The following is an 11880-nucleotide window of genomic DNA, read 5'->3' on the forward strand; positions in this document are numbered from 1 at the left end:
TTATTTTTAAATCAATTTTGGATTTTTGGAAAATGAAAAAATCACACAAAACTTGAACATGGGTTTTCAAGTTCATCTTCAAAGTAACTTACTTGGAACCCACATTTTCCTTTGCTTTACTCCAAGCATGAGCTGCATTCCATGCAGTACATCTTTGCATGATAGTCTGCAATATATTGAAGAGATTAGAGTGAAGAAAGGCATGAGAACCGACTGAATTTTTGCTGGAAAATTCGGATGAAGAAGGTGTTCTTCAATGGGTTCTGTTCAGTGAGTTTTCTCCATATTCTCTTTGATTTCAGCTTATTTTGAGTCCCACAACTCAATCTAGAGCACCAATAAGATAGTAGGGAAGATCTTGTGGTGGTCTACACAAGGATTCGGAGGATTTTGCAGCTAAAAATGGAGTTTTCGTTGGTTCGGCCAAGGTATGTTCATGAAATCCATTAAACTCTGTTCTTAGCATGTTTCTTTTCAACCAAAATTAATGAACTAGAGTGCTTATGGATCTTGATTTCTTCCATTGTGTGATGGTGTCCATCCAACACTTAGTGCCCTAGTTTATTGTTTTGTACTTGTTATAATGTACACCACACTCACTTTAGGACAAGTGGAAGATTGTTGGGGATGATGCCCTAAACTCTTGTTGGGTTTTGTAGTTTGTAAACACCTGTATTGAACAGACGCTTGTGATGTAATAATATGTGATATTTTCTTCACTGTTGTCTATGAAACATGAGATGTTTTATTTGCTTTACCACAAACCAATAATCTAAGATCCCTGGTTGTCGTTGTAACTTAAGCATGTATGTGGAGAGTTACAAGTGGATTATGCCTTAAGTGATAACCAAAATGGTCTATAGTATATGGATATAGGCGGGAAACTTTATCCTGGTAATACTACGGATGCGGCCCGCTTTGTAGATAGTAACAAATGTTGTGATGTGCTACAAATGGTCTGATCCTAATCATTCATGTGGAGACATACGAGCGGGGGCATCCTATACAAAGGAGTTTATAGAAAACCGGACCACGAAGTGTTTAGTCTCGTTATATAACACCATTCATGACAGAGACTTCACTTCACTAGGATGACTATAGGTAACATGACTTTAATCCTAAGTGAGTTGGGAACTTCTGTCTTTGAAGGCGGTTCTTTGATTTGCATGGGTGCGAGTGGCCAGATGGCTGACTCAAACCTACTACTTTGGGGATTCGTCTGATTGTGGAGCTGGGAACTCAGCTACACAACATGGAATTCACTCCTTCCCTGAAGCAGGGGTAAGTAGATAGATTGCTTCCTCAAGGGCTGATTTCGGGGCTTGAACGATGTGACGCCACACACCTTTTCATGGCCCAAGAGGTGTCCACTCTAGTAGGACTATGAAATATTGTTTATTAGAGGGATCAGTGCTACTTAAGGAATTAAATGTCACTATTGGGGCAAAACGATAAATTGGCCCAGCTGTACTTACTAGCATCTATGAAGGGTTATCATACTGATGACTGATTATATCCGATGGACACAAAAATATATCTTTGGTGAGAAGAGTGTAGTTGTCGGTCTTTAATGGAGTGCCTGACAGTTAATAGATGGTAGATTTCATAGCTAAAGAGTTTAGTCAGCTATTCACTTACCGTTGGAGCTTCAAGCTACAGGTTCATAAGGTCCCCTTGGGTAGCTCAATGGATGCAAGTTGAGAATCAATTTTTGGGTCAGTGTGAAGTGTTTAAATTGACGAGAGGGAGTTTGTTATATATAATATGATTAAATTGGTTCAATTATATATGATATAGTTGACATGGTGTATGAGATACATTAATTGGAGGAAATGGATGTAAATATGTATATCAAGTAAAGGAGAAAAAAGACTATGGTTTAAATGTTGCATATGATGTGATATAAAAACTATAGGTTATAAATATAATATGATAAGTTAGTTATTATATTTCTTTATAATTAAAACACTCATGAGATAATTGTTGGTGGTTTCTCCATAACCGTGCGTGAAAGTGGGAGGTTGTATTCAGTTTTCATAACTGAGAGGATAAAATGAAAAATGTTTTCATTTTGGAAAAGAATCGTAGTATCACTTCATTGGTTGTACACTATCTATCGTTTAGCTCACGAGAGCCTACACGATAGCTTCAAGTGTTGACTAAATGATTGTGTACACGCGCATTTGTCTAAACGATCGTATAACTTTTACTAAGCAATCGTGCGCCTGAGCGAGATTCACTAAACGATCGTGTAAATGATCAAGTCAGTTTTCCTAAACGATCGTGCACCTTTTCTAAACGACTAAGCACAAGTCTATACGATAGACACAAACCTCTCCCACTTGCTTGGTCGTTGAATACGATCATTGTTTCCTCCTTCCCTCTACCAAATTTAACAGAGCTCACACCTCCTGGATTCTCACTCCGAGAATACCAAGGTCACTAAGTGGTGGTGTCCGAGAGGCTGCTTGTTCGTGGAGAAGACTGTTCGGTGTTGAGCGACTGTGAGAGATTTGAGTAAACGATTGGCCTGGCGTTGCAGCGACAACAAGAGGTGTTGATCCAAGCGAGAGCGAGAGATAAACAGAAGAAAAGTTCTTCAAAGGTGAGTCTCTTATTCCTTTGTTTTTAGTTTATGAAAGCATGCCGTAATTTGTTCTGAAATACATAACTTCTATGTATGCTTGTGAATGCTTGTAATTCTGTCACAATGAATTTGGAACGATCTTGCTTCTGCTCATAGGTTCTCTTTGAAAAGAGTTCCTTCAGCAATGACCCTTCACAAATTGCTTGTAAGTAGAGTTTGGCCAAAAATACCGATTTTCCCCTATAGTTAGATCTAACTCCTTAAGTACCACTGATCCCTCTAATGAACAATAAGTCATAGTTTAACTATGGCCAAACCCCTCTCTAACCAAGAGAGGGTGTGGCACTACATTGTTTAAACCTCAGGATCAACCCTTAAGGGAGTAATTTATCCACCTGCCTCGACATTGGGGAATGAGTGAATTCCATCATGTGTAGTTGTGTTTCCAGCTCCCCAATCAGACGAGTCTCCAAAATGGTAGGTCTATTGAGTCGGCGATCTGGCCACTCTCACCTATACAGATCAAAGGACTACCTTCATGGCAGGAGTTCATAACTCACTCAAGATTCAGGTTATGTCATTTATAGTCATCCTAGTAAAATGTAAGTCTCTATTATGTACAACGTTATATAGTGAGACTAGCCATTTCGTGGTCTAGTCTTATACAAACTCCTTTGTATAAAATACCCCAGCTCACATGTCTCTACATGAATGATCAGGATCAGATTATTTGTAGCACTTTACAACAATTGTAATATCTATAAAGTGGGCCATATTAGTAGTGTCACCAAGATAGGTACCAAGCCTTATCCATCTACTATAGACCATTTGAGTTATCACTTTAACATGATCTACTTGTATGTCTCTGCATACATGTTTATGCTATATATGATAACCTTGGATGTTCGTTTATTAGTTTGTAGGTTTAATGTTACTAAATATCAAATAAAACATCTCATATTTTATTAAATAAATAAATTGTTTGTACAATCCAATTACAAACTACAAGATCTTACGAGATTTATGGCATCAACCCAATAATATTGTTATTACAGTGATGAAGTAACAAATGGAAAATGAAGTCTATGAAATAAGAGATTAGCTAAAACATGGTTTTGGGGTACTTCTATATACATTATCATCTATTACCCTAGATTTATGGTACTTTCAGCTTGTTATATTTTTGTTCTAGTGATGGAGTAACGAATGGAAAATGAATTTTAGGAAAATAATAAATAGGAGATTAGCATCAAACAAGGATGTATTGCAGATTCCACTATGGAAGCTGAGTATGTAGCTGCTTGGAAATTAGCAAAGGAAACAGTTTGACTAAGGAGGTTCTTAAGCGATTTGGAAATAGTTCCGAATATGGACTTGCTCGTCACCTTATACTGTGACAACAGTGGGGCAGTATCCATTGCTGATCTATTTACGAAGATTCTCTCTTGAATTTTGAAGCATCAATCTGTAGAGATCTCTACAAAATTACAAAAATAACAAGATAAGTTTTACTTTAATACTACATTTAAATTCAATAGTCAATTTGCACTAATCATGGATTATCGATTAATTGAATTACATAAATAATGCACAAAGGAATATGAGAAACGTGAATCAATGCAACTTCTTATATAGTAAAGTATTTAGATGTAGAAGATTATGAAATATTATACAATAACTAGGAACTAGAGATTTGATTATTCACTAAAGAGAAAATTGTCATGAGAAACCTAATTGGGACTCAAACAATTGTATGAGTAAAGATATTTGGTGAAAAACTGAGGGTTGGCTATCCCACAGTTAACTAATCAAAGTCAAAGTCCAAATTATGGAGACCACCTCAGGTCGTACTAAAGACATTTGTCGAAGCTCGTCGCAAAAGACAGGCAAGTTAACTTCGCTTAAATGCAGGAGGATGAAACCAAGGAATTTGTTAGATACAATGATGATCTAATCAACACTCTTGATTAGGCATGTCATAAGAGGAGGGGAATGATCCCTAATTGACAAAAATCCAAGTTTGTACACCTATGCTCATCGGAAAAAAGGGCAAGCACAATATGAATATGTCACTTAACGATACTTAATTGTGGTGGATGTGCGCCAGGAACTCAATTGTACTTTTTTGGGGAAAAAAGGTTTCAATTGGACACTCCGGGCAAGGCCAGAAAGTCCAAGTTAATCTTGGAAGGCCAAGTTCATTGTGACGAAATCAAGCTTGTTAAAGGAAGGTATGTCATAAAATTTAAAGCAGGGATCAAGTTAGAAAGTAACAAAAGGTGAAGGCAATACTCCTAAGATTATGTCAACGTACACGACTAACAAGTAGTTGGTCCTCAAAACCAAACTTAGTGGGGGCTAATGTTAAGGAGTGAAGTTTGGCTCAACGGAATAAAGCAAATAAATCAAAATAAGATGAGATAATATAAAAAAAATAAAAGATAATATGAAATTTGATCCTAGCTTGCTAAAAATTAGAAACTCATATCCTAACCTCAGTAGGATTAAGATAGAACCCTAGATCAAATCCCCTATAAATAGATCATCATGGTATGTAAGCTAAGTTGAACTTTTAACTTCTTCTATATTTTATAATTCTTTCGGTAACTTAGACATCAAGTTCTCACTTCTCCAAAATTATAAATTGGACCATCACATAGAGATTAGATGTATTCTCATTGGCCAAAATTTTACATCAACATTCCTAAAAGAAAATAAAATCTCTAGACTTTATTGACTCAATTATGAGAGGCAACCAAAATCGATTTCTATCCAATCCCAAATATTTTGTTGAACTAAAAAAAAGAAAAAGAAAGCCCTCGATTGACTTTGGTTCGATGGTCAATTCTACGCGCGATTCATTATCGGTCGTTATTGCCTGCGCTCGCTCGCTCGCTCGCTCTCACACACCGACCATCGTTTTGCTGCAACACACCCTGTGAGCTTGCTCTGAGCCGAGGTTCACTACCGTTTCTCCATGGTAATTTACAGCCTTTTCTCGACGTTTTTCATTCTTCTTTACTGTTTCTCTCAACTTCTTTCAATTGATTAAGCTTCAATTTCACGTCTCTAAGACGAATTTGCCGTCTCCACTAATTTGAATCTTGTTAGGGTTTCCTTACCGATCTGAAATGCGTCCCAATATATGCGATTTTAAAGTATTCATCATTTCACTATGTCTTATCTACTCAATGAACTTATCAAATAGTAATTGTAAGTCTTTATATGTCATTCCTCTGCCTCCGGGCTAAATTAGTTTGTTTGCTTCTTTTCCCCTATTTTCCTTCTACCCTCAGATTGAAGGGTTGGGGATTTTTCAAAAGTAATTTGCATATGTTGCACTGAAACCGATACATTTCGATCGGGAATAGTTTTGATAGTGCCGTGCAAACAAAGCTTGTAAATGTGCTTAATATCTTTGTAACAATGGTGCTTTACATGTGATTAATGTAAACGCTGTCACGTTGTGTTGTCAAGACGTAGACGATGATTGCACTGTTTGAGCTGTCTCTTTGATTAAACTTTTCCTTAGTTGCTAAGGATTACTCTCCATAGAGAGGATAGTTGTTAATTCCCTGATAATAAGATTTCATTCTTGCTTACGTTTCAAATTCAATATTATGGCTATTCTTATCTTATTTTGGATCTGTTCTCTGATTATCTTGACAACGAGGTATTTTCATTACATAATATGAACCTTAAGCTATGATTTTGTTAGTAAAGACAAGAGAACGTGAAACTAATGTTGGTCCTGGAAAACTTCTGCTGAAAGACCATATTCTTTAGTCTTAGACTCTTGGTTGTATTTTTGTTTGTTTGTTTCTTTTTTCCCTCTAAAATTTATAATTATTGTTTTTATGAGAAATAGTCAATCTAAATTTCATCAGTCGTATGAAATTACAAAAGGGTCGATGAGGTCGTATAGATTACGGAAAGGAATTTACACCAGGATAAAGAAGTATAAAATAGGTGTTAAAAAAAAGATCGGAAGTCTGTAGCTTTGTCCTTAAAAATGCGTTGACCGTGTTCAATCCAGATAAGCCAAAGGAAAGCTTTGACATTGAAAGTCTACAAAATCTCCTTCTCCTTTTTGAAATGGTGGCCAATGAGTAGCGTCTGAAGGAGGGTGTGTGGATTGTTTGGGAAACCATGGAGTAGTTAAAAACTGTCAAAATCCTAGACCAAAGGGACTGAGCAAATTCACAAGTCATCATAATGTCCATGAGAGTTTCAAAATGAATATAGATCAACTGCCAAAGTGTTTATATTATCAATCTCCAAGTCCGAGGTTCGATTCTTCCACCCCACATATTGTCCCCCCCAAAAAAGTGCACGAGTGTCTCACGATTCTTGTGACAAAGGATACACCGGCTAGTGGACAAAATAATCCATGGGGTTTTTTTCGGCTGTATTTATGCTGCCATGGCTGACTTCCATAGGTAGAATTTGATCTTTTTAGGAATGGGGCCCCTCCAAATGTTCCTGTATAAATCCACATTGTGTAAATTGCCTTTTGAGGTTAAATGCTGCGAGAGGGACTTAACTTTTCCTTTCTTAAGTTGTAGTTTAAGGTTTAATTTTCCCTTTTTTCCCTTTCCTTTTATGTTACAAAAGTTGATGTAGCCTAAATGCTAAACGGAGAGAAAACTCCAAGAATCAAATCAAAATCTTTATTATTAATCAAAAGTTGTCTAATACAAGAGGGGACTCTCTGTTTATAGAGAATTAGAAGAATCCTAAAAGGATAATTAAAAAGAAACTAAAAATTAATTAGGTAACTAAAATGTGATTTATCAAAGATTAATCAAGATTAATTAGAATTTATCAAATTATCCCAATCATATTACATCAAAAATAGGTGATTTTCTGGTGAGTTACACCCACATCTCGTTGTGCTTTTTAATCAATCATATTCTTTATCTCCGTCTCCTTCAGGCTTACAGGCACACCATCCTTCTTATGCAAACATCACACAACAGGGCAACTAGGACTTTCATGGATTATGATTCAATAAGTCAAGCTATGGATGGTATGATTTATCATTATATTAAAATTTATTCTTTCACCTACTTTTGTTGTGGCTAGCAAGTTTAATCACCTCTCGAACTTATATAAACATTTTATTTTTAATACCGTTAGGGTAAAGAAGATGCTGGGCGGGGGAATGATCAAGGGTTTTAGCTTCTCAAAAGCTTATGTAAAAGTAAAATTAAAATATCATCATCTAATTTTGAAGTTTTCGATACCTTTCGTTGAATGGTTGGTTAGTTTCACTAAAATGTTTATAATGTAAAAAACTTTGCTAGTCTATTCATTTAGGCTCCGTTTGGTAACCATTTGGTTTTTTGTTTTTATTTTTGAAAATGAAGCATATAGACATTACTTTCAACTCCAAGTTTCTTCCTTAGTTATCTACATTTTACCAATGGTTTGAAAAACCGAGCCAAAATTTGAAAACTAAAAAAATCAATTTTTAAAAACTTGTTTTTGTTTTTGGAATTTGGCTAAGAATTCAACTATTATAATTGATAAAGATGCAAATCATTGTAAGAAATGGGGAGAAAATAGACTTAATTTTCATAAACAAAAAACTAAATGGTTACTAAACGGGGCCTTGATAAGAGCCAATGTAGTTTTGTATGACAGCATCTGAAGGATAAGAACTTATTACATAAGAGGCCTTGGTCTTGTTTGCTTTGGTATCTTGTGATGGTTAGGACCTTTTCCTGCATGCTTAAATTATACACCATTCTAATCCATATTCACTTTATTTTTGGAGTTAGGAATTTTGACTTCAAAGGTAATATTAAATTCATACACATATCTCTACTGATGAGTTATGCAAAATAATATAGAAGTCAAAATTGTACCTTCAGAGCATCATCACAAGTCTGGGTGTGTCTTCTTCTTCTTCTTTTTTTTTTTTTTTTTTTTTTTTTTTTTTTTTTTATCGCTAATAACTCAAACTCATCATCATTTTCTTAATTGTTGGTATCATGGCTGCTATATTGTCTGCTCACAATCTAAGTGGTGTAACCTTCGTTTTTTCTTTCTAATGCATTATTATGTATATATTTCAATTTCTTCAATGATTATCAGTTAAACTTGGTATGCTTCTAATTGTCTCACAATTGACTCTCCATTTTGTGCAACTTATTTATCCAGACAAGTCGACTATTGATCATTAAAGGATTTAAAAATTAATCTTAATTTAGACCCCATCATTAAAAAGCAAACAGAAAGCAAAAAGTCAGAACAGAATCTAATATCTACTAGAGTAGACATGGGTGTCTTATTAAGAGTCCAGTCCACTATGGTAAACCTTCTAATGGTTGAGCAAGGAGCATGGAATTTATTGTAGAAAGTTGTTTAAAATTATTACTCAACAAAAATTCTAGCCGGTCAGCCCTTTAAAATAAGTTCACATTCTTAGCGATCGCACCACCGGAACCTTTGCACTGGGGATAGAGCATCTAATAGCTTTTGTTGTTGATTAGTTGCTCTTCTAAAAACACAGGGACGTGCAGATTAGGACCTTCCCTCCATGTTTATGCAAAATTCAACATCGTTTAGTTGGGGCTTGAATGGAATGCATTTTTATGACCATGGGGTGATCTAATGATCAAAGGGACAAGTTGTGAGTCTATAGTTTTGTGGACTTGGATTTAAAATTTTAATATTTCGCAATCCTTTAAATGCTATATAGGGTAAGATGATTCGTTATATAGTTGTTGGGTGATCTCAGTTGAGATGCAAAGTAAATAGGTCTGGACGCTTATGGATACCAAAAAACTAGAAAGATGGATGCTGGGAAAAGAGAGCAAATATTAGAAATAGAGACAAAAATGTATTTACTTCGAAATTTTAGCTTACTGAATTTTTTGTTTTACCTTTGAATTGCTGGTACAGGTATATGTGGGCTATATGAAAGGAAGCTTAAGGACTTAAATCCAGCCAACAGAAATATCACTTATGATATTGCAGATCTCTACAATTTCATTGATGGCCTCGCTGATATGAGTGCACTAGTGTATGCTGCCTTCTCTTGCTCACTTTTTTCCCTTTCACTCAACACGTATGAACTGTTAGAGTTGTTGGAATAGAACAAGTGTTTCCTTAGAATCTTCATTTTTTTTTTTTAATTTTAATTTCTTTATATGGGTTTTCAGGTGTTTAGGTTGACCAGAATCAGTTTTTTTTATTCTCTCTTTGATATTGGTGTCTTGCTTGTTCTTCATTCAACTTAATTAAACTGTAATTACAACATAATTAACTATCAGGAACAATCGATACTTGTCCATACTGATTTAATATGTTCATCACTTAGATTCACACTTATATTGCCATAGAAATAGCTTAAACAAGAATGCTGAAAGATATTTGGTAGAACAAAAGAACTTGTATTGCAAAGTTTTATGATTTTAGTCATTAGACTGATGTCAATCTTTTAGGAATTCTCTGACAATTACAACGTAAAAGGCAGTCGAATGGCCTTAAATAGGAGTCATGTTTTATTTAGATATGCATCGGTATGCGTTACAGATTTGTATAAGTTATGAATCAAATTTTTTAAAAGCATATCCATCCATCTATCTTGGTTTTGATGTTACAGTAAGTTATCTGATTTTCACCCCCCTTCACAGGTTCGAACATTCAATTCAGGCTTTTTTGCCTTATGATCGGCAGTGGATTAAACAAAGGATATTTCAACATCTGAAGAAACTGGCAAATTGAGACAATTATGAAGCGCTACATCTGTTGTCAGTAACATTCTAAACTTCTGCATCATACTATCAAGCTAAAAATGCTCTTGTATGAAGTGTAGAAATTTATCCAGTCTTATCTGCCCCACTTACGGTCCCGGGGTTTCTGTTATACATGAATCTGTACTTCCCATGTGTGCATCTGTGTCTAAAGAGTATTTGATTGTGTTTTTCCTATCTGTTACAGAAAGTATCTGTTATGATCTACAAGGTTATTGCCTGTTGGCTGTTGCAGATGGCAAGTTTTTTCCCCCCATCTTTGATGGGCTTGGGCTCCATTGTTTTGGCGTTATGTAGAATCTTGATCGATTCTCCTCGCAGTCTAGTTATTTCATGGGCATGCATGGCCTGAAGTTTAGGAAAGTCATACTTGAATGTTATACCCTTTTTTCCTTTTCAAAATTATTCTATACAAACACTAAATAGGAAAAAAAAAAAAATGACAAATTGAATTCTGTTGATTGCTATTACATATTTTCATCATACTTCAACTTAATCAACTAAATTTTAGAAGTGAAAAAGTACGTATAATTGAATTAAAGTTAACGAGTTAATTTTATTAATTGCATATTCATGTCATGTGTTGTTTTCAGTGTAAACAAGTAGCTTTTTGATCTGTATTTTATGAATATCAAGAAATGAAGTAAAAGATTTATTTCGTCAGTTTGAGAATTGTTTTCAATTTATTTTTAAATGAAAACACTGGAAGGGGAAACAAGTTGGTTCATTGAATTTTTGGTTGAAGTCAACATTGATGTGATAGTCAATCCACAACAACCTCGTAGGTTATATTGTATCGACATTTTATAAATTAGGTTTAAATTTTATCTTGATTCTTCCCTATTTAGATTTAGTATATATTGGTATCTAAAGTCATGTTTGATAATTATTTGGGTTTCGTTTAGTAATCATTTTATTATTTTTTTTATTTTTGAAAATTAAGGTTATAAATATTATTTCCACACCTCCAAATTTATCTACTTTTCACCAATGATTTAAAAAATCAAGTCAAATTTTGAGGAGAAAAAAAAAACTTTTAAAAAGTTCTTGTTGTCGAAATTTGGCTAAAATTTCAACTATTGTATTTGAGAAATATATAAATCATTATAAAAAATATAGAGAAAATATGCTTAGTTTCTAAAAAGAAAAAATCAAAATTGAAATGGTTATCAAATAGATTTTTTTTTTTTGGGAAAATTAAGCATATAGATACTAATTTTACCTTGAGATTTCTTTATTTGTTATTTACTTTTACCAATGGTTTAAAAATCCATGTTTAGTTTTTGAAAACTAAACAAAGTAGCTTTTAAAAACTTATTTTTTTTTAATTAGGCTAAGAATTCAACCATAGTACTTTAGAAGTATGCAAATTATTATAAGAAATTGTGATGAAATAGACTTAATTTTCAAAAATAAAAAATAAAAAGATGAAATAATTTCCAAACGAGGCTTAAAATGTCGAAATTTTTTATTTTATTTAATTTTTAACGGAACAAATGTTTGATTTATAGAAAAAAAAATAGTCATGAC

At 34.1% G+C, this 11880-nt stretch overlaps 1 protein-coding gene across 1 annotated transcript; it reads left to right on the top strand.

Annotated features, from left to right (window-relative positions):
- Positions 1–5264: 5264 nt before the first annotated feature.
- Positions 5265–10592, top strand: LOC120074963 (enhancer of rudimentary protein). The gene is made up of 4 exons (XM_039028075.2): positions 5265–5567; positions 7523–7616; positions 9497–9617; positions 10231–10592. Exons 1-4 carry the CDS (start codon positions 5565–5567, stop codon positions 10319–10321), a joined length of 309 nt encoding a protein of 102 aa, XP_038884003.1. The 5' UTR covers positions 5265–5564; the 3' UTR covers positions 10322–10592.
- The last annotated feature ends 1288 nt before the right edge of the window (positions 10593–11880 follow it).

The sequence above is a fragment of the Benincasa hispida genome, chromosome 4 (assembly GCF_027475165.1).
Source record: "Benincasa hispida cultivar pf3 chromosome 4, pf3_genome.v1.1, whole genome shotgun sequence".
Taxonomy (NCBI): domain Eukaryota; kingdom Viridiplantae; phylum Streptophyta; class Magnoliopsida; order Cucurbitales; family Cucurbitaceae; genus Benincasa; species Benincasa hispida.

What these genes read in the sequence shown, in the direction of transcription:
- LOC120074963 (XM_039028075.2), top strand. An exon ending in AATAAGTCAAGCTATGGATG is followed by an intron (nt 7,617 to 9,496) that starts GTATGATTTATC and finishes TTGCTGGTACAG; the next exon opens with GTATATGTGGGCTATATGAA. An exon ending in GCTGATATGAGTGCACTAGT is followed by an intron (nt 9,618 to 10,230) that starts GTATGCTGCCTT and finishes CCCCCTTCACAG; the next exon opens with GTTCGAACATTCAATTCAGG.